The 23,602-nt window shown below is 42.7% G+C and overlaps 1 protein-coding gene across 2 annotated transcripts in view; it reads right to left on the bottom strand.

Annotated features, from left to right (window-relative positions):
- LOC118373301 (electrogenic sodium bicarbonate cotransporter 4-like) overlaps positions 1 to 5,965 on the bottom strand; it is a 43,576-nt gene extending 37,611 nt beyond the window's left edge. For both annotated transcript variants that reach the window (XR_008143106.1, XM_052525507.1), the window contains exons 1-2: positions 5,862 to 5,965; positions 411 to 475 (exon numbers count right to left, since the gene is read on the bottom strand). Coding sequence is in view for 1 of the 2 variants with exons in the window: in XM_052525507.1 (XP_052381467.1) it covers positions 411 to 474 (64 nt within the window). In the remaining variant the exon portion in view is untranslated. The remainder of the gene's footprint in view (positions 1 to 410; positions 476 to 5,861) is intronic.
- Between the last annotated feature and the right edge of the window lie 17,637 nt (positions 5,966 to 23,602).

The raw sequence follows: 23,602 nt of genomic DNA, 5'->3' as shown, positions 1-23,602 counted from the left end.
GAGAGAGAGAGAGAGAGAGAGAGAGAGGAGAGAGAGAGGAGAGAGAGAGAGAGAGAGAAGAGAGAGAGAAGAGAGCGAGAAGAGAGAGAGAGAGAGGAGAGCAAGAAGAGAGAGAGAGGAGATAAGAGGGAGAGGGAAGAGAGAGAAAGAGAAGAGAGGTTACCATCGACATTATCTTCCTTAAAACTCTACTTGACGTATTGGACTTACAGATGTCTGTTCCTTCCATACAGTGGACATTGCACACACTACACAACTGTGTGTGTGTGTGTGTGTGTGTGTGTGTGTGTGTGTGTGTGTGTGTGTGTGTGTGTGTGTGTGTGTGTGTGTGTGTGTGTGTGTGTGTGTGTGTGTGTGTGTGTGTGTGTGTGTGTGTGTGTGTGTGTGTGTGTGTGTGTGGCCGTACTCACCTTCATCATCTTCCTCATATCGTTGGTGACTCCTACTTCTACCTCCCTGCCAATCATGTGCCATCCTGAGAGAGAGACAGAGACAGAGAGAGAGACAGAGACAGAGACAGAGACACAGAGAGAGAGAGACAGAGAGAGAGAGAGAGCATAGCCTTGCTATTGAGAAAGGCCGCCGTAGGCAGACATGGCTCTCAAGAGAAGACAGGCTATGTGCTCACTGCCCCCAAAATGAGGTGGAAACTGAGCTGCACTTCCTCACCTCCTGCCCAATGTATGACCATATTAGAGAGACATATTTCCCTCAGATTACACAGATCCACAAAGAATTCGAAAACAAATCCAATTTTGAAAAACTCCCATATCTACTGGGTGAAATTCCACAGTGTGCCATCACAGCAGCAAGATGTGTGACCTGTTGCCACGAGAAAAGGGCAACCAGTGAAGAACACACACCATTGTAAATACAACCCATATTTATGCTTATTTATTTTATCTTGTGTCCTTTACCATTTGTACATTTTTAAAACACTGTATATATATATATATATATATATATATATATATATATACATATATATATATAATATGACATTTGTAATGTCTTTATTGTTTTGAAACTTCTGTATGTGTAATGTTTACTGTTCATTTTTATTGTTTATTTCACTTTATATATTCGCTGTATATATTTCTACCTCACTTGCTTTGGCAATGTTAACACATGTTTCCCATGCCAATAAAGCCCTTGAATTGAATTGAATTGAAATTGAATTGAATTGAGAGAGACAGAGAGAGACACACAGCGAGAGAGACAGAGAGAGAGAGAGACAGAGAGAGAGAGACACAGAGAGAGAGAGAGAGAGAGAGAGAGAGAGAGAGAGAGAGAGAGAGACACAGCGAGAGAGACACAGCGAGAGAGACAGAGAGACAGAGAGAGAGAGACACAGAGAGAGAGAGAGAGACACACAGAGAGAGACACAACGAGAGAGACAGAGAGACACAGAGAGAGAGAGAGACAGAGACACAGAGAGAGAGACACAGCGAGAGAGATAGAGAGACAGAGAGAGAGAGAGAGACACAGCGAGAGAGATAGAGAGACAGAGAGACAGAGAGAGGATGAAAGTCTGTACACTTCTCTCTCCTCTGATTCTCTATCTCTCCAATCTGTTTCATTACAGAATCCTTTGATATGAGTCTTGCTTTAACACACAGACAGATGAAATACACACAGAAACAGAACCTTTAGAACCAATATACTGTATGAACTATGAGGATATAAACTTCTTCATCTAAACCTGACGTACCTGTATATATATATACAGCCAGGTAGATTGCAAAGGAACAACTTGACAGTGTGTGTAAACTTTTGAATTGCAGTTGTGTAGAACATCTCCCCCATAGGGTTTAAGTCCTCGACCTCTAATTTGGCTGTTGTATGTTTTTCTACATTTTGAATATGTGGTCACTTTATTAAAGAGGGACCTGAATGATCCCAGGTAAACTCATTTGTATTCCACGTAGTGATCCTGCCCTCTCCTGGTGAGGATCATCACAACATATCACCTGAGCTGCCATCTGGCAGTCTTGTAATAGTCACTAACATTCAGGTCACGAACGTTCAGGTCACTAACATTCAGGTCACTAACTTTCAGTTTTTGCTCCTCTCCTCCTTTCATAAACAAAACATAAACAATAAGAAATGTGCCTGGGGTGACCAGTGTCTCTGTTTCACCTAATGCAGATTCCAGCTTTAAAGGAATAACCCTGCTGGCCATGTGACGCCTGGCCAAACCACACAGCACCACACGTGTATTTGGTAACCCGGGAGATCGATGGGTGATTGACACGAGGAAAACTCATTGGAAAATCATAGCTGACCAGAGGTTGACCACACAAGAGCTAGAGAGATAAAGAGGGACAGCAGTGTATGGGGACATGCTCAAGGAATATCCCTCAAAATATCAATTTCGTAACATTATGAACAGTCAATAATCAATCCCTAACTCCTATCCCATAGACACTTTTCACAGATCGGAAAGGGTCGGATTAATGTAACCAAAATGCCGGAAACTCCATATGGGCTAGGTCGACATATACTTCTGTACTTAAACCCAATCCCATTCCTTCAGATCTATGAAAATTGTCCTGGGGGGGTATGGGTTCATTTCTGACTGGGCATTAATGTATACACAACATTCAACAATTCAATTCAGCTTTAGGCCTACATTAACCTTTAAGGATGACAATGAGGCAACAGATTTGTAATGATTTAATGATTTTACATCTGTACCCCTGTGTGTGTGTGTGTGTGTGTGTGTGTGTGTGTCTGTCTGTCTGTCTGTCTGTCTGTCTGTCTGTCTGTCTGTCTGTCTGTCTGTCAGTCACACAGGGTTTTTGTAGGCTGATCAATACCTTTGTCAGTCCAGATCACCAGCTGGCCCCTGAGCTCCTGATCATTGGGTGTGAAGGGCATGTTTCACAACCCACATACACCCTGAGTGCTGTTCATTGTAAGGACAACTCAGAACATGGAATACTTTGACTGAGTGGGCTACTGACAATACTAGTGGTAGGCTTACAGCTGGGGTGCCCAGCTCTGGTCCTTGAGGGCCATTTTGGGTGACTGATTAATTTGATTTTGAATGGTTTTCTACCTGAAAACCAGGTGTATGCATTCACTGCACAATCATTCTCTAACATTCACTGATTAGGTAAGTACAATGGAGAAATTTAGAACAGTAGGATGAGAAGCTGCAGGGCCTGAGTTGTGCACCCCTGGTCAACACACTTCACTGGATCACAATTCTCCTATTGGTAATGAGTTGCGTTGGAGTCAATTCCATGAAGTTCCTCACCCTGGTAACAAGGCAGAGCAGATGACACAATCAACCCAAGCCATAACTGTCATAACTGCCAGGCATAAAGATCAAACAGGGATCAAAGGATTCTAAACAGGGATCAAAGGATCAAAGGATTCTAAAATTCTCATATTTTTCCACAAACTGATATTTTGACCAATAAAGATCTTTTCACATCAGATCTTTTTCAGAGCTGATCTGATTGGTCAAAAGATTAGAATTGGGCTACCTGTGTAGACACTGCCTAAAATCAAGGTTGCATTACCCTGCTCAGAAGTTGCATACATGCATCAACCAATGGTTCCATGACTGTGTCATCAACTGACAGATTGCTGTAACATAGTTGTGGTTAGCTGATATGTAAAATACCTTTCCAGGTGTTGGGAACTTGAAAAAAACAAGGTCAAATCATGACGTCAGTGATCTTCCGGTTGGAAAGTCGGCGCTCTAGAAAAATGCCAGAGTTTCCAGCTTGGATGACCGTTCAAAAATATTTTTCCCCAGTTCCCAGTTGTTTTGAAGGCGGCATATATGCACAACAGCACCCTTGATTCAACTAATATGGTAATGATCAAGCCCTTGATTCAACTAATATGGTAATGATCAAGCCCTTGATTCAACTAATATGGTAATGATCAAGCCCTTGATTCAACTAATATGGTAATGATCAAGCCCTTGATTCAACTAATATGGTAATGATCAAGCCCTTGATTCAACTAATATGGTAATGATCAAGCCCTTGATTCAACTAACCCAAGTCCTGGGTTAGGAAACAGAAACACTGCACTAAACCATGATAATAACACATGTCCACTGTAAACTAACAAAGCAACACAACTAGCAGAGAAACAGCTCCTGTTCAGAATACACAGCTCATCTGGCCATGGTAGGTTATATCAGGATTCATCTCATATCTAACATCTGGCCATGGAAGGTTATATGAGGATTCATCTCATATCTAACATCTAGCCATGGTAGGTTATATCAGGATTCATCTCATATCTAACATCTAGCCATGGTAGGTTATATCAGGATTCATCTCATATCTAACATCTAGCCATGGTAGGTTATATCAGGATTCATCTCATATCTAACATCTGGCCATGGTAGGTTATATGAGGATTCGTCTCATATCTAACATCTAGCCATTGTAGGTTATATCAGGATTCATCTCATATCTAACATCTAGCCATGGTAGGTTAAATTAGGATTCATCTCATATCTAACATCTAGCCATGGTAGGTTATATCCGGATTCATCTCATATCTAACATCTAGCCATGGTAGGTTATATCAGGATTCATCTCATATCTAACATCTAGCCATGGTAGGTTAAATTAGGATTCATCTCATATCTAACATCTAGCCATGGTAGGTTATATCAGGATTAATCTCATATCTAACATCTAGCCATGGTAGGTTAAATTAGGATTCATCTCATATCTAACATCTAGCCATGGTAGGTTATATCAGGATTAATCTCATATCTAACATCTAGCCATGGTAGGTTATATCAGGATTCATCTCATATCTAACATCTAGCCATGGTAGGTTAAATTAGGATTCATCTCATATCTAACATCTAGCCATGGTAGGTTATATCAGGATTCATCTCATATCTAACATCTAGCCATGGTAGGTTATATCAGGATTCATCTCATATCTAACATCTAGCCATGGTAGGTTAAATTAGGATTCATCTCATATCTAACATCTAGCCATGGTAGGTTATATCAGGATTAATCTCATATCTAACATCTAGCCATGGTAGGTTAAATTAGGATTCATCTCATATCTAACATCTAGCCATGGTAGGTTATATCAGGATTAATCTCATATCTAACATCTAGCCATGGTAGGTTATATCAGGATTCATCTCATATCTAACATCTAGCCATGGTAGGTTAAATTAGGATTCATCTCATATCTAACATCTAGCCATGGTAGGTTAAATTAGGATTCATCTCATATCTAACATCTAGCCATGGTAGGTTAAATTAGGATTCATCTCATATCTAACATCTAGCCATGGTAGGTTAAATTAGGATTCATCTCATATCTAACATCTAGCCATGGTAGGTTAAATTAGGATTCATCTCATATCTAACATCTGTATGTGATGATATATACTCTATCAAATATTCTCCTGTCTTTTCAATATACTCTCCAAAGGCATTAAATAATGCAATAAATACAATGAATGGCTGAGCAAGCTTTCCAACTCATCACTGATCGATCAGATCTATTGATTAACATAAAACATGAGTCCAGTCTCTCCTAACGATGCTACTGTTTCGTTAGCACACATTAATCTTTCAATCAAACTCCAACAGTACAAGCTCATGTTCGTACACAACAAAACACAATATACAAGTTGACCGTTTCTCTTATTGAACTGAAAATCCCAAGTCAAACCAAACCGTTTATTTCCTGATCATGCGTATATTTAAAAGAGTAATGAGAATGCAGTCAGTGATGTTGTTAGAAAAGCCCTGTTTGTAAAGAACACACAAAAACAGCAAAAACTCAACCACCCAAACAAGTTTTGAACTCCATTCACAACAGAGCATTAACAGTAACAGGAGTCAGTGGCTTACCTGAGCAGACAGTTAGAGTTGAACTGAGAGGAATTAAGTTAATGATGAACTAATAATAGATTCAGTAATGGACGCAGGTCTCAATGTCACTCTGGGCTCTGCTGCATACAACTGTCCTGCACCAACGACAGATAGCTGTTGGTCCTCCTTCCTGTGTATGTGTGTGTGTGTGTGTGTGTGTGTGTGTGTGTGTGTGTGTGTACGTGTGTGTGTGTGTGTGTGTGTGTGTGTGTGTGTGTGTGTGTGTGTGTGTGTGTGTGTGTGTGTGTGTGTGTGTGTGTGTGTGTGTGTGTGTGTGTGTGTGTGTGTGTGTGTGTGTGTACGTGTATATGTGTGCGTGTGTGCGTGTGTGTGTATGTGTGTGTGTGTGTATGTGTGTATGTGTGTGTGTGTGTGTGTGTGTGTGTGTGTGTGTGTGTGTGTGTGTGTGTGTGTATGTGTATGTGTATGTGTATGTGTGTATGTATATGTGTGTGTGTGTGTGTAAGTGTATGTGTGTGTGTGATTGTGTATGTGTGTGTGTGTATGTGTGTGCACTGAATCAGTCACGTATCCCAATACCTCTCTGTACTGGGCCAAGTAACATGCCCTGGGGCGTGCGCGCCCACACACACACACACAACCATCGACCCTACCATCAGTAGCCTACCACGGCCTGACACGGAACCAAACCACAGAACAGTCGATTTGACAATTAGCCCCATAGTTCTTGCCAATAAAACTAGTCAACCCCACAGGAAGGCATTTTGTTATGTTTTTCTGAGATTTTCATAAGGTGGAACTTCAGGAGGATATAAATACATTGTTTAGAAATAGTGCAGAAAGCACTGGGGAGTGGATGAAGGATATGTCATTAGAATCCTCTCCCTGAAAACTTTTCTTTCACCCTCAATAGCCCTTTGCCGTGTGTGTAATGTTCAGATAGGAGGGGCATTGTCTATGCAATATAATAGTCTGGAGGAAATCAATAACTACTTGGCATATATAGCTTGAGCATGAAAAAAGATCAATAGGTCCTACTGGAACTAAATAATCAGTGTAAACTCTTGCAATTTTCTGGCATCCACTGTCTCGTTTTCTATGAGTTGATTGATTGATTTATCTGTCGATCGCACACTCCCCATTGCAGTCACCCGTCAGCAGGAAAATAGAGAGGTTGAACGATAGATTTCTCACAGTAGCTTAGACAGAGGTGCGAATTATAGCCTATCAAAAGTTCCAGCTTTCAAAGTTTTCTGTTTAACGGTCAAATCCTACGTCCGTCAAGTCCCAAAAAAACATTATGCACTTGTCAGTCATAATAGTTTATTGATCTGAATGAATGAACCATCCGATTCCGATTGGATTACGCCCAATTCATCTGCAATATGAATATCAATAAGCTGTTGATTGATCATAGTCTATAGAAGGACGTGAGTCATCTTCTTCTTCTTAGCTTTTATGGCAGTTGGCATCCAATATGTTGCATTACCACCACCAACTGGACTGGTGTATAAATCCATTATACTTTGTGACACAAAATGTGGAAAAAAACTTGCCCACCACCCTATTCCACTGAAGGAAGGACAGGATGTAAATTATTGACCAGGAAGTAATTGGGAGCACGTCAAAGTTCAAGGATCAGTTATACACCCACGCCCCATTGAATAAACAAACCTTTCTACCTAATTTTCGAACGTTGCTGTGGGCACAGTTTAACAACGGAAGTGATGTATTCAACTTCCGCTTTACTTCCCTACTGCAATGCACCGGTGGCAAACGGTCATCCCTTCTAGCCATAACCGTGGAAAACCTGCCAGAGTAAATTATTTGAAGGAGTCAATATAAAAGTCAAGTAAACAAGTCTTAGTGTATAAGTGTAATTTTATATTTATTTCATTGAAGTTCGCTAACGTTAGCTAGACCTACGAGTCTGCTGGCTCTGTTGTGATAATAACGTTAGTTGTGTTGTGCGTCAGAGTTAAGGGCCGTCCACCAAGCCAATAACTATAATGATAAACTATAGGCTACATAACCATAAAGGTTGGTCTGCATCCACACTAGAGGAACGTTTGTTGTTTATCGTTCTGTAGTCCTGCACCTGTCAATCAACTGATCAATGCATCCTACTGCACTCGGCCTGTTAATAATGTGGTAACACAAGACCATTCATGAGGATACTGGTTCAGACCCTTCAGGGTGTGTTCGTTGCCGTAGCGACAACTACAAATAATACTTCAATGTAGGCTACATGTCGGCCTGAAAAAAAGAATACAGTAACTCGTATTTAAATGCAGCAACAACAAACGCCATTTAGACTGCGCATCTAATAAAATCAAATAAAATCAAATCAAATTGTATTTGTCACATACACATGGTTAGCAGATGTTAATGCGAGTGTAGCGAAATGCTTGTGCTTCTAGTTCTGACAATGCAGTGATAACCAACAAGTAATCTAACTAACAATTCCAAAACTACTGTCTTATACACAGTGTAAGGGGATAAGGAATATGTACATAAGGATATATGAATGAGTGATGGTACAGAGCAGCATACAGTAGATGGTATCGAGTACAGTATATACATATGAGATGAGTATGTAGACAAAGTAAACAAAGTGGCATAGTTAAAGTGGCTAGTGATACATGTATTACATAAGGATGCAGTCGATGATGTAGAGTACAGTATATACGTATGCATGTGAGATGAATAATGTAGGGTAAGTAACATTATATAAGGTAGCATTGTTTAAAGTGGCTAGTGATATATTTACATCATTTCCCATCAATTCCCATTATTAAAGTGGCTGGAGTTGGGTCAGTGTCAATGACAGTGTGTTGGCAGCAGCCACTCAATGTTAGTGGTGGCTGTTTAACAGTCTGATAGCCTTGAGATAGAAGCTGTTTTTCAGTCTCTTGGTCCCAGCTTTGATGCACCTGTACTGACCTCGCCTTCTGAATGATAGCGGGGTGAACAGGCAGTGGTTATGGTGGTTGATGTTTACATTTACATTTACATTTAAGTCATTTAGCAGACGCTCTTATCCAGAGCGACTTACAAATTGGTGCATTCACCTTATGACATCCAGTGGAACAGCCACTTTACAATATGTCCTTGATGATCTTTATGGCCTTCCTGTAACATCGGGTGGTGTAGGTGTCCTGGAGGGCAGGTAGTTTGCCCCCGGTGATGCGTTGTGCAGACCTCACTACCCTCTGGAGAGCCTTACGGTTGAGGGCGGAGCAGTTGCCGTACCAGGCGGTGATACAGCCCGCCAGGATGCTCTCGATTGTGCATCTGTAGAAGTTTGTGAGTGCTTTTGGTGACAAGCCGAATTTCTTCAGCCTCCTGAGGTTGAAGAGGCGCTGCTGCGCCTTCTTCACGACACTGTCAGTGTGAGTGGACCAATTCAGTTTGTCTGTGATGTATATGCCGAGGAACTTAAAACTTGCTACCCTCTCCACTACTGTTCCATCGATGTGGATAGGGGGGTGTTCCCTCTGCTGTTTCCTGAAGTCCACAATCATCTCCTTAGTTTTGTTGACGTTGAGTGTGAGGTTATTTTCCTGACACCACACTCCAAGGGCCCTCACCTCCTCCCTGTAGGCCGTCTCGTCGTTGTTGGTAATCAAGCCTACCACTGTTGTGTCGTCCGCAAACTTGATGATTGAGTTGGAAGCGTGCGTGGCCACGCAGTCGTGGGTGAACAGGGAGTACAGGAGAGGGCTCAGAACGCACCCTTGTGGGGCCCCCGTGTTGAGGATCAGCGGGGAGGAGATGTTGTTGCCTACCCTCACCACCTGGGGGCGGCCCGTCAGGAAGTCCAGTACCCAGTTGCACAGGGCGGGGTCGAGACCCAGGGTCTCGAGCTTGATGACGAGCTTGGAGGGTACTATGGTGTTGAATGCCGAGCTGTAGTCGATGAACAGCATTCTCACATAGGTATTCCTATTGTCCAGGTGGGTTAGGGCAGTGTGCAGTGTGGTTGAGATTGCATCGTCTGTGGACCTATTTGGGCGGTAAGCAAATTGGAGTGGGTCTAGGGTGTCAGGTAGGGTGGAGGTGATATGGTCCTTGACTAGTCTCTCAAAGCACTTCATGATGACGGAAGTGAGTGCTACGGGCGGTAGTCGTTTAGCTCAGTTACCTTAGCTTTCTTGGGAACAGGAACAATGGTGGCCCTCTTGAAGCATGTGGGAACAGCAGACTGGTATAGGGATTGATTGAATATGTCCGTAAACACACCGGCCAGCTGGTCTGCGCATGCTCTGAGGGCGCGGCTGGGGATGCCGTCTGGGCCTGCAGCCTTGCGAGGGTTAACACGTTTAAATGTCTTACTCACCTTGGCTGCAGTGAAGGAGAGACCGCATGTTTTCGTTGCAGGCCGTGTCAGTGGCACTGTATTGTCCTCAAAGCGGGCAAAAAAGTTATTTAGTCTGCCTGGGAGCAAGACATCCTGGTCCGTGACTGGGCTGGATTTCTTCCTGTAGTCCGTGATTGACTGTAGACCCTGCCACATGCCTCTTGTGTCTGAGCCATTGAATTGAGATTCTACTTTGTCTCTATACTGACGCTGAGCTTGTTTAATAGCCTTGCGGAGGGAATAGCTGCATTGTTTATATTCGGACATGTTACCAGACACCTTGCCCTGATTAAAAGCAGTGGTTTGCGCTTTCAGTTTCACGTGAATGCTGCCATCAATCCACGGTTTCTGGTTTGGGAATGTTTTTATCGTTGCTATGGGAACGACATCTTCGACGCACGTTCTAATGAACTTGCACACCGAATCAGCGTATTCGTCAATATTTCCATCTGACACAATACGAAACATGTCCCAGTCCACGTGATGGAAGCAGTCTTGGAGTGTGGAGTCAGCTTGGTCTGACCAGCATTGGAGGGTTAGGGTTAGGGTTGGAGGGAGCCTCTTGTTTTAGCTTCTGCCTGTAGGCAGGGATCAGCAAAATGGAGTCGTGGTCAGCTTTTCCGAAAGGGGGGCGGGGCAGGGCCTTATATGCGTCGCGGAAGTTAGAGTAACAATGATCCAAGGTTTTACCACCCCTGGTTGCGCAATCGATATGCTGATAAAATTTAGGGAGTCTTGTTTTCAGATTAGCTTTGTTAAAATCCCCAGCTACAATGAATGCAGCCTCCGGATAAATGGTTTCCAGTTTGCAAAGAGTTAAATAAAGTTTGTTCAGAGCCATCGATGTGTCTGCTTGGGGGGGGGATATATACGGCTGTGATTATAATCGAAGAGAATTCTCTTGGAAGATAATGCGGTCTACATTTGATTGTGAGGAATTCTAAATCAGGTGAACAGAAGGATTTGAGTTCCTGTATGTTTCCTTCATCACACCATGTCTTGTTAGTCATGAGGCATACGCCCCCGCCACTCTTCTTACCAGAAAGATGTCTATTTCTGTCGGCGCGATGCGTGGAGAAACCCGTTGGCTGCACCGCATCGGATAGCGTCTTCCCAGTAAGTCATGTTTCCGTGAAGCAGAGAACGTTGCAGTCTCTGATGTCCCTCTGGAATGCCACCCTTGCTCGGATTTCGTCAACCTTGTTGTCAAGAGACTGGACATTGGCAAGAAGAATGCTGGGGAGGGGTGCGCGATGTGCCCTTTTTCGGAGTCTGACCAGAACACCACCTCGTTTCCCTCTTTTTCGGAGTCGTTTCCTTGGGTCGCTGCCTGCGATCCATTCCGTTGTCCTGTTTGTAAGGCAGAACACAGGATCCGCGTCGCGGAAAACATATTCTTGGTCGTACTGATGGTGAGTTGACGCTGATCTTATATTCAGTAGTTCTTCTCGACTGTATGTAATGAAACCTAAGATGACCTGGGGTACTAATGTAAGAAATAACACGTAAAAAAACAAAAAACTGCATAGTTTCGTAGGAACGCGAAGCGAGGCGGCCATCTCATCTCTTGCCTACAGCAAGTCATTCCCTCGTTGCTCAAGTGGTTTGCAAGTGATTTTTCTAATGGTTGTCAATTCCTTTGAGTCTTATTCTTCACTGTGCTCATCTCTCTGTGTCCTGTGCAACTATTTGCAATGTATGAGCGGAACAATGTTATCAAAACCAGCCAAAAGTCATCACACCAATGCACTTTCTCTCCTCAACATTCCCCAACATGCATTTTCTATGCTGTAGGCCTGTTTACATTAATCAGTTAGCAAGACCAAGCCTGCTTCTTTCCCTGAATATGCTATTAGGTCTAGTATACATTTTGTTTTTAAATAAATAAATGTCATATAGCTTCTACTATAGATTTTCCTGGGATTTCACAAGAAAAGGAGTGGCCTATTGCAGAGAGGCTCGTGTAGCCTACAACCCAGGAGTCAGTGTTGCCAACTCCTCAGTAAGGAAAGTACCTATTGGCTGTCCTAATTTGCATAATTGGCTGCTATTGGCCGTCCTAATTGCATAATGTGCATGTAATTGTGATGGATGCTGTAGGAGAGAGGAATAACATTGTGAGAGAGACAAAAAGTGAGTAAAAAAACACCCTAAATATGTTTAGAAGTACAAATGAACTCTCTTGAATTCTTGTTTTTTTTTATTTCACAATTCCACCCCTCCTCCTTTATCCGGGCTTGAGACCGGCAAAAGTGACCCAAAAGAGACACACACTTATTTTTTAGTTTTTTTGTTTAGTTTGCTGAATTTGGTTTGAGTTTTAACCTTATGGTCCATTTAGGAGCCTACAACAAGTCACAGTAAAACACAGTAAAAATGAAAATCTAAATGGACCAAAAAGAGACAATAAAAAAACTGTCAATGGCAATGTGAGAAAATTATGCTACCTAGTCTGGCCCTAATTCAGGTTAAATGTTTTTTTTATGTAAGCCAGGGCGGGATCAGCCAGCGGCAGCTTCCCGCATGCGCGGTTCATTTGCAGTCTGGACGTGGAGGGGTGAACATCTCCTGCTCTGACTGCAGCTGGGAGGGACTGCTGCACGAGGACTGGACCGCCTGTGAGTGCTTTGGGACTGGGGTGAGGCCCACGGCAGCATCCGCTGCTCGTTGAGAAGAGTAAGAACGATACATGTTTTTACGTCAGAGTCTCCAAAAGTCTCCAGTAACACCAGAAAAAGTCGCTAAATTTGTCGCTAGTCGCTTTTTTGAAAATGTGTCGCTAGAGGGGTCTGAATACTCGCTAAATATAGCGACAAAGTCGCTAAGTTGGCAACACTGCCAGGAGTAGGTAGCCCTTTTCCTAGAGTGCCGCAGGTACTGCAGGACTTTGTTCCAACTAGGTATCACACCAGACCAACTGAGCTAATTGATCAGTTCAATGATTGGCTAAATTTAATTAACCTGGTCTTCCAGGTTGATTAAATCAAAAGCATGAAGTGGGGTTGCCTACCCTTGTTATAAAGCCAGTTACGACACAGGAACAGCTAGAAGAGAGAGGCTTGTGATGTGTAGCCGAAGTATGAAGCTAAATATTAGCTAGATCATGGCTCTGTAACCCAGTTCCTGGAGAGCTACCATCCAGTAGGTTTACGTTCCAACTGTAGTCTCGCGCACCTGATTCTAATAATTAGCTGGTTGATAAATTGAATCAGGTTAGTTACAACTGGGGTTGAATTGAAAACCTACAGTGTGGAAATGTATATAAAACACATGAAAATCACATTTTTGACTGCACTTGGCCTTTAAGACATGGCCTTTCAGCCCGCAGCAGGATGTGACCGATGCATAGAGCTGCTCTGTTAACTTCCTACAGATTAGATTTAATATAATAGAAACAGAGAGGGAGAAAAGAGAGGTGTACAGTAAGCTAAGTAAAAAGGGAGAGTGATAGTGGCATGGTAGTGAGTGAGGAGGAGTGATGGAGAAGGGAATGAGAGGAGGAGTGAGGTGAGAGATTGTCAAGCATGTTCCGGAGTGAGCGATCAAAGTAATTTGCCTGAGATTATCGGGTTCGATAATCCAACTCAGTGTCCAACTCAGTGGCGTTGTGGTTAGTATCCACCCTGAGATGAGTCTCTGCTTGGCGTTCAGCATTAAGGAGATTGGGGGTAAGGCCCTGCGACAGACTAGCATCCTGTCCAGGGGGTATACTTGTACATCAAGTTACATTACTCTACAGAAACAGGAGAAAATAATAGTTTACAGATAACCATCTTCTCTCAGTTATATCCTCTCAACCAGTGAATATACACTGAACAAAAATATAAATACAACATGCAACAAATTCAAAGATTTTCAGTTAAAGGTTTCAGTAAAAGGGAATCAGTTCATTGAAATAAATTCATTAGGCCCTAAACAATGGAATTCACATGACTGTGAATACAGACATGCATCTGTTGGTCACAGATACCTTAAAAAAAAGGTAGGGGCGTGGATCAGGGATCAGAAAACCAGTCAGTATCTGGTGACCACAATTTGCCTCATGCAGCGTTTCACATCTCCTTCACATAGAGTTGATCAGGCTGTTGATTGTGGCCCGTGGAATGTTGTTCCACTCCTCTTCAATGGCTGTGCGAAGTGGCTGGATATTAGCGGGAACTGGAACACGCTGTCGTATACGTTGATCCAAAGCATCCCAAACCTGCTCAATGATGACATGTCTGGTGAGTATGCAGGCCATGGAAAAAACATGTCCGTTTCCAGGAATTGTGTAGAGATCTTTGCGATACGGGGCTGTGCTTTATCATGCTGAAACATGAGGTGATGGTGGCGGATGAATGGCATGACAATCGGCCTCAGGATCTCATCACGGTATCTCTGTGAATTCAAATTGCCATTGATAAAATACAATTGTGTTCGTTGTCCGTAGCTCATGTCTGCCCGTACCATAACCCCAGCGCCACCATGGGGCACTCTGTTCACAACGTTGACATCAGCAAACCGCTCGCCCACAGGACATCAATACACATTGTCTGCCCTTTGCCCAGTACAGTTGAAAACTAGATGAATCCGTGAAGAGCACACTTCTCCAGCGTGCCAGTGGCCGTCGAAGGTGAACATTTGCACACTGAAGTTGATTCCAGGTGGCTGGTCTCAGGCGATACCGTAGGTGAAGACGGATGTGGAGGTCCTAGGCTGGTGTGGTTACACTTGGTTGTGAGGCTGGTTAGACATAATGACAAATTCTTTAAAACAACATTGGAGGTGGTTTATTGCAGAGAATTTAACATTTAATTCTCTGGCAACAGCTCTGGTGAACATTCTTGCAGTCAGCAAGCCAATTGTGGGCACTCTCAACACTTGAGACATCTGTGGCATTGTATTGTGTGACAAAACTGCATATTTTAGACTGTCCTTTTATTGTCCCCAGCACAAGGTGCACCTGTGTAATGATCACGCTGTTTAATCGGGTTTTTGATATGCCACACCTGTCAGGTGGATAGATGATATTGGCAAAGAAGAAATGCTCAGTAACAGGGATGTAAACACATTTGTGCACAAAATTTATCCAAAATAAGCTTTTTGTGTGAATGGAACATTTCCGGGATACATCGGATCAACACTTCACATGTTGCGTTTATATTTTTGTTCAGTATAATATGACAATGATATTACTATAATGATATAATGCAAATCAAGGTTATAATAGCCTTTCCAAATAAAAGAGTACATAAATAGTCTGTAAATCATAGAACGTATAAAGCTAGACAGAAAGAACACACACATTCTGCTCTCTAAGGTAAAAATAAAACAATTTCTATAGTTCTCCCTCTCCATCAGGGTCTCTTTGGTCCCTCTCTCCTTATACAGCCACACACACACACACACACACACACACACACACACACACACACACACACACACACACACACACACACACACACACACACACACACACACACACACACACACACACACACACACACACAGTTATCTCTTCCTTATCTTTTTTCATTAATATTCATAGCTTAATTAATAGGGGTGAATTTGCATATCTATTATCAAGAGGATCCAGTCCTTTAGATTACCCTAATCCTGCCCTCACACACACACACGGCTCAGTCTTTCATGTCTGACGAGAGGGAAAGATATGGAGGGGACACAGACCTGAGGGCTTCGCCCCACACACACACACACACACACACACACACACACACACACACACACACACACACACACACACACACACACACACACACACACACACACACACACACACACACACCAGAGAGGAGACAGATTAGACACAGTTTTGTAGTTCACATCATATGGTAGTATTAATATACACTGCAATCAGTACATTCAAAAATGATTTAGCCCCCTTGACTTTTTCCACGTTCCACATTACAGCCTTATTCTAAAATGGATTACACTGTTATTTTTCTTCTCATCAATCTACACACAATCCCCCATAATGAAAAAGCAAAGAAATGTTTTTAGAAATGTTTGTAAATAAAATTAACAACTGAAATATCACATTTACATACTGTAAGTATTCAGACCCTTTACTCAGTACTTTATTGAAGCACCTTTGGCTGCGATTACAACCTCAAGTCTTCTTGGGTATGACGCTACAAGCTTGGAACACCTGTATTTATGGATTTTCTCCCATTCTTCTCTGTAGATCCTCTCAAAATCTGTCAGTTTGGATAGGGAGCATCGTTGCACAGCTATTATGTCTCTCCAGAGATGTTCGATCGGGTTTAAGTCTAGGCTCTGGCTGGGCCACTCAAGGACATTCAGAGACCCAAAGCCACTACTGCGTTGCCCTAGCTGTGTGCTTATGGTCATTGTCCTGTTGGAAGGTGAACCTTTGCCCCAGTCTAAGGTCCTGAGAGCTCTGGAGAAGGTTTTCATCAAGGATCTCTCTGTACTTTGCTCCATTCATCTTTCCCTTGATCCTGACTAGACTCCCAGTCCCTGCCACTGAAAAACATCCCCAGAGCATGATGCTGCCACCACCATGCTTCACCAGGTTTTCTCCAGACGTGACGATTGGCATTCAGGACTTTCTCCCCAATTGCTCAGTTTGGCAGCTCTAGGAAGAGTATTGGTGGTTCCAAACTACTTCCATTTAAGAATGATGGAGGCCACTGTGTTCTTGGGCACCTTCAATGCTGCAGACATTTTTTGGTACCCATCACCAGATCTGTGCCTCAACACAATCCTCTCTAAGGACAATTCCTTCGACCTCATGACTTGGTTTTTGCTCTGACATGCACTGTCAACTGTGGAACCTTTATATAGACAGGTGTGTGCCTTTCCAAATCAAGTCCAATCAATTGAATTTACCATGAGTGGACACCAATCAAGTTGTAGAAACATCTCAAGGACGATCAATGGAAACAGGATGCACCTGAGTTCAATTTCAAGTCTCATAGCAAAGGGTCTGAATACTTTAATACATTTGCATACATTTCTAAAAAGCTGGTTTTGCTTTGTCATTATGGGGTATTCTGTGAAGATGGATGAGGAAAACATTTAATTAAATCCATTTTAGAATAAGGCTGTAATGTAACAAAATGTGGAAAAGGTCAAGGGGTCTGAATACTTTCCGAATGCACTGTATATACTGTATGTGTGCTTTCATGCGCATGTGTGTGTATTATACCTTTATCTATGTAAGCAACATGTTTGTAAAGTGAAGAGGAATAATTCCCAGAATATAGCCTCTTATTTATCTCTTTCTGATATAATTGAATATATTAATAATGAAAATCAATATTCCTCCAGGGAAAATAACCAAGAACTTTACCCTGACTACTGTATATTGTATTCTACTACTGTAGACCTATTACTCTACCACCCCTTCTCTCTCTCTATCTCTCCTTCTCTCCCTATCTTTTTCTCAATTCAATTCAAGGGGCTTTATTGGCATGGGAAGCATATGTTACTTTGCCAAAGCAAGTGAAGTAGATGAAATCAAAAATGTACAGTAAACATTACACTCACCAAAGTTCCAAAGGAATAGAGACATTTCACATGTCATATTATGTCTATATACAGTGTTGTAACAGTGTGCAAATAGTTCTAACACAAAGGGGGAAAGAAATAAAACATATATCAATTCAGTTCAATTCCAAGGGGCTTTACTGACATGAGAAACATATCTTTATATTGCTAAACCAAGTCAAATAAACAATAAACAAATGTCAACATTTCAACAAAAAAATATTAGAATTTAACAGTAAACAAAGGTTTCAATAAGACAATTCAAGTTTTATATTATCAGCTATGTACTGTGTTTCAGCAATGTGCAAATAGTTAAATAAACATAAGTATTGGTGATATTTACATTGTTGTTTGTGCTCCACTGGTTGCCCTTTTCTTGTGGCAACAGATCATAAATCTTGCTGCTGTGGTGGCACACTGTGTTATTTCACCCAGTAGATAGGGGAGTTTATCAAGATTGGATTTGTTTTCAAATTCTTTGTGGATCTGTGTAATCTGAGGGAAATACAGTCTGTGTCTCTAATATGGTCATACATTTGGCTGGAGGTTAGGAAATACGGCTCAGTTTCCACCTCATTTTGTGGGCAGTGTGCCCTTCTCTCAAGAGCCAGGTCTGCCTACGGCGGCCTTTCTCAATAGCAAGTCTATGCTCACTGAGTCTGTACATAGTCAAAGCAGTCACAGTGGTCAAGTATTCTGCTACTGTACATTCTCTGTTTAGGGGCAAATAACATCCCAGTTCTTAGATGTTTTGTTGATTATTTCCAATGCGTCAAGTAATTCCCTTTTTGTTTTCTCATGATTTGGTTGGGTCTGAATGTGTTGCTGTCCTCGGGCTCTGTGGGGTCTGTTTGTGAACAGATCCCCCGTACTAGTTGGCGGAGGGGACCCTTTCCAGGTTTATCTTTCTGTAGGTGAGGGCTCTCGCTCTCTCTCTTTCTCTCTCCGTCTTCTCTCTCTTTCTCTCCCTCGTCTCTCTCTCTTCCACATCTCTCTTCCTCTTTTCTCTCTCTCTCTCTCTCCCTCATCTCTCTTTCCCTCTTATCTCTCTCCTGTGTTTGTGTCGTCCTTCAGTGTAAGTGTCTATAAACCTTCTTAATCCTTCCTGTTGTTAACACTGTGTTCTGGAAATGATGACAAAGATTACATCAAACATGAGACTGCTTGAAAGACACACACACACACATGGCTGGGGGACACCCATTATTAATTCATACTCTGCCATTGTGTATGCCCAAGAGTCCCATGAACAGCGGGAGGAGGAGAGAGGGATTCCTAGAGGGGGTACAAGAAGAGAGATGAGAGAAGAGGGGGAGTGTGACAGATGAAAAGCAGGATATTTTAGGATGGGGACCCTGGAGAAAATGTCAAGATGATAACAGATATGATAAGGATTTGCTGCTGTAATCATGATAGAAATTGAATAGAGTGATTCACAGGGTCATGATCTGTCAGTTGTCAAACAACTGCTCAAAAAATAAAGGGAACACTAAAATAAAACATCCTAGATCTAAATGAATTAAATATTATTATGAAATACTTTTTTCTTTACATAGTTGAATGTGCTGACAACAAAATCACACAAAAATTATCAATGGAAATCAAATTTATCAACCCACGGAGATCTGGATTTGGAGTGACACTCAAAATTAAAGTGGAAAACCACACTACAGGCTGATCCAACTTTGATGTAATGTCCTTAAAGCAAGTCAAAATGAGGCTCAGTAGTGTGTGTGGCCTCCACGTGCCTGTATGACCTCCCTACAACGCCTGGGCATGCTCCTGATGAGGTGGCGGATGGTCTCCTGAGGGATCTCCTCCCAGACCTGGACTAAAGCATCTGCCAACTCCTGGACAGTCTGTGGTGCAACGTGGCGTTGGTGGATGGAGCGAGACATGGTGTCCCAGATGTGCTCAATTGGATTCAGGTCTGGGGAACGGGCGGTCCATAGCATCAATGCCTTCCTCTTGCAGGAACTGCTGACACACTCCAGCCACATGAGGTCTAGCATTGTCTTGCATTAGGAGGAACCCAGGGCCAACCGCACCAGCATATGGTCTCACAAGGGGTCTGAAGATCTCATCTCGGTACCTAATGGCAGTCAGGCTACCTCTGGCGAGCACATGGAGGGCTGTGCGGCCCCCCAAAGAAATGCCACCCCACACCATGACTGACCCACCGCCAAACCGGTCATGCTGGAGGATGTTGCAGGCAGAACGTTCTCCATGGCGTCTCCAGACACTGTCACATTTGTCACATGTGCTCAGTGTGAACCTGCTTTCATCTGTGAAGCACAGGGCGCCAGTGGCGAATTTGCCAATCTTGGTGTTCTCTGGCAAATGCCAAACGACCTGCACGGTGTTGGGCTGTGGACGTCGGGCCCTCATACCACCCTCATGGAGTCTGTTTCTCACCGTTTGAGCAGACACATGTACATTTGTGGCCTACTGGAGGTCATTTTGTAGGGCTCTGACAGTGCTCCTCCTGCTCCTCCTTGCACAAAGGCGGAGGTAGCAGTCCTGCTGCTGGGTTGTTGCCCTCCTACGGCCTCCTCCACATCTCCTGATGTACTGGCCTGTCTCCTGGTAGCGCCTCCATGCTCTGGACACTACGCTGACAGACACAGCAAACCTTCTTGCCACAGCTCGTATTGATGTTCCATCCTGGATGAGCTGCACTACCTGAGCCACTTGTGTGGGTTGTAGACTCCGTCTCATGCTACCAATAGAGTGAAAGCACCGCCAGCATTCAAAAGTGACCAAAACATCAGCCAGGAAGCATAGGAACTGAGAAGTGGTCTGTGGTTACCACCTGCAGAACCACTCCTTTATTGGGGGTGTCTTGCTAATTGCCTATAATTTCCACCTGTTGTCTATTCCATTTGAACAACAGCATGTGAAATTTATTGTCAATCAGTGTTTCTTCCGAAGTGGACAGTTTGATTTCACAGAAGTGTGATTGACTCAACATTGTGTTGTTTAAGTGTTCCCTTTATTTTTTTGAGCATTGTATATACACACACAGCCTCTTATCTCTCACACACCCTCTTATATCTCTCCCTCTTCTCACTCTCTCCCTCTTCTCACTCTCTTCTCACTCTCGTCTCTCTCTCTCCCTCTTCTCACTCTCTCATCTCTCTCCCTCTTCTCACACTCTCTCTTATATATCTCTCTCTCCCTCTTCTCACTCTCTCTTCTCTCTCCCTCATCTCTCTCTCTTCTCACTCTCTCTTATATCTCTCTCTCCCTCTTCTCACTCTCTCTCTTATATCTCTCTCTCCCTCTCCCTCTTCTCACTCTCTCCCTCTTCTCATCTCTCTCTCTCCCTCTTCTCACTCATCACTCTCTCTCTCCCTCTTCTCACTCTCACATCTCTCTCTCTCATCTCTCTCTCTCATCTCTCTCTCTTATAACTCTCTCTCCCTCTTCTCACTCTCTCTCTCTCTCATATCTCTCTCTTCCTCTTCTCACTCTCTCATCTCTCTCTTATATCTCTCTCCCTCTATCAATTCAATTCAAAGGGGTTTTATTGGCATAGGAAATACATGTGTACATGGCCAAAGTGAAAGTGAAATAAACAAGAAACAAAAGTGAGAAGAAACAAGAAATGTACATTAAACATTGCACGCAAAGGTTTCAAAACTATAAGGACTTTTCAAAAGTTCTATTATCAGCTATGTATAGTGTTTTTAACAATGCAAAAATAGTTGTAGTATGAATAGTAGGTGAAGATAAGTAAACTGATAAATATTGCTTGTATTCACAATGTTGTTTGTGCTCCTCTGGTTGCCCTGTTTACATGGCAACGGGTCACACATCTTATTGCTTTAATTGCGGTGTCGCCGAACGGACATCTTATCTTTCTCTTGTGTTTGTGTCACCCTTCACTTCAAGTGTCTACAAGCTTCCTTGTAGACGCACGCACGCACGGCTGGGTGAGAACCATTATTAATTCATACTCTGCCATTGTGTATGCCCAAGAGTCCCACGAGGGGGTACAAGGAGAGGAGAGAGGGGGATGTGACATGAAAAATAGGAGGTTTTCAGGACGGGACCCTGGATAATTTGATTCATTGATTGATGCTCTGTGTGTGTGTGTGTGTGTGTGTGTGTGTGTGTGTGTGTGTGTGTGTGTGTGTGTGTGTGTGTGTGTGTGTGTGTGTGTGTGTGTGTGTGTGTGTGTGTGTGTGTGTGTGTGTGTGTGTGTGTGTGTGTGTGTGTGTGTGTGTGTGTGTGTGTGTGTGTGTGTGTGTGTGTGTGTGTGTGTGTGTGTGTGTGTGTGTGTGTGTGTGTGTCACATGGGGATGTGGGAAACCTACTCCTCAGCCTGAAGTGTAGCCACTTGCACCACCTAACTTGTGGCGCCGACCAAATCAGGAGGAAGTGGTACTGTACTCACAAGTAGCCTGACACACTTTTGTGTGTTTGATACGCAATAATACTGACACACCTGAGGGCAGAGCTGACATTACACATGTCAGTCACATAATTTAATTACAGGAGAGACACAGAGAGAGTGATGATGAGGTGATAGATGCATGGTCACGGAGCAGGCCAGGTACATCAACAGTAATCTTCTTGTGGGATTGACTGAACAGGAATGAAAGGCGCTGGAATCTAATCAGATAATCATGAAGCAGAACTTCATAATCGTGTGTTAATTATACAGCTACAACAGATGAGTGTCTTATTTAAAGGAGTCCCTCCCTCTGTCTCTCTATCCCATTTCCTCTCACTTTCTGTCCCCCCCCTCATCTCTGTCTCTCTCTTCTTCTTAAACACCTTTAACATCTTTCTGTTAAACACCTTTAACATCTTTCTGTTGAACACCTTTAACATCTTTCTGTTGAACACCTTTAACATCTTTCTGTTAAACACCTTTAACATCTTTCTGTTGAACACCTTAAACATCTTTCTGTTAAACACCTTAAACATCTTTCTGTTAAACACCTTTAACATCTTTCTGTTGAACACCTTTAACATCTTTCTGTTGAACACCTTAAACATCTTTCTGTTGAACACCTTAAACATCTTTCTGTTGAACACCTTAAACATCTTTCTGTTAAACACCTTTAACATCTTTCTGTTGAACACCTTAAACATCTTTCTGTTAAACACCTTTAACATCTTTCTGTTGAACACCTTTAACATCTTTCTGTTGAACACCTTAAACATCTTTCTGTTAAACACCTTTAACATCTTTCTGTTGAACACCTTTAACATCTTTCTGTTGAACACCTTTAACATCTTTCTGTTGAACACCTTTAACATCTTTCTGTTGAACACCTTTTTTTATTTTTTATTATTATTATTTTTTTGACCTTTATTTAACTAGGCAAGTCAGTTAAGAACAAATTCTTATTTACAATGACGGCCTAGGAACAGTGGGTTAACTGCCTGTTCAGGGGCAGAACGACAGATTTGTACCTTGTCAGCTCGGGGGTTTGAACTTGCAACCTTCCGGTTACTAGTCCAACGCTCTAAAGTTAGAGTCTAACCACTAGGCTACCCTGCCGCCCTTTAACATCTTTCTGTTGAACACCTTAAACATCTTTCTGTTAAACACCTTTAACATCTTTCTGTTGAACACCTTTAACATCTTTCTGTTGAACACACAGTACTGCTGTATACAACACTGTACATTACACTCAAACATACATTACACATGACCCTTATAGTACCCAGCTCAGTTTTATTTATCGCTGTTTAGGTATTTGATGGATTTAGAAATGAAGGAGTTATTTTTATACCTGTTTAGCTTACATGTAAGGACCCTACAGTGTCTGTCTGAGGGGAGGAGGGACCCTGTAGAGTCTGTCTGAGGGGAGGAGGGACCCTAATAGTGTCTGTCTGAGGGGAGGAGGGACCCTATAGTGTCTGTCTGAGG

This window comes from Oncorhynchus keta, chromosome 9 (genome assembly GCF_023373465.1).
Source record: "Oncorhynchus keta strain PuntledgeMale-10-30-2019 chromosome 9, Oket_V2, whole genome shotgun sequence".
In the NCBI taxonomy this organism is placed as follows: Eukaryota; Metazoa; Chordata; class Actinopteri; order Salmoniformes; family Salmonidae; genus Oncorhynchus; species Oncorhynchus keta.
The sequence above is the reverse complement of the archived record's forward strand: the minus strand, read 5'-3'. Positions and strand labels throughout refer to the sequence as shown.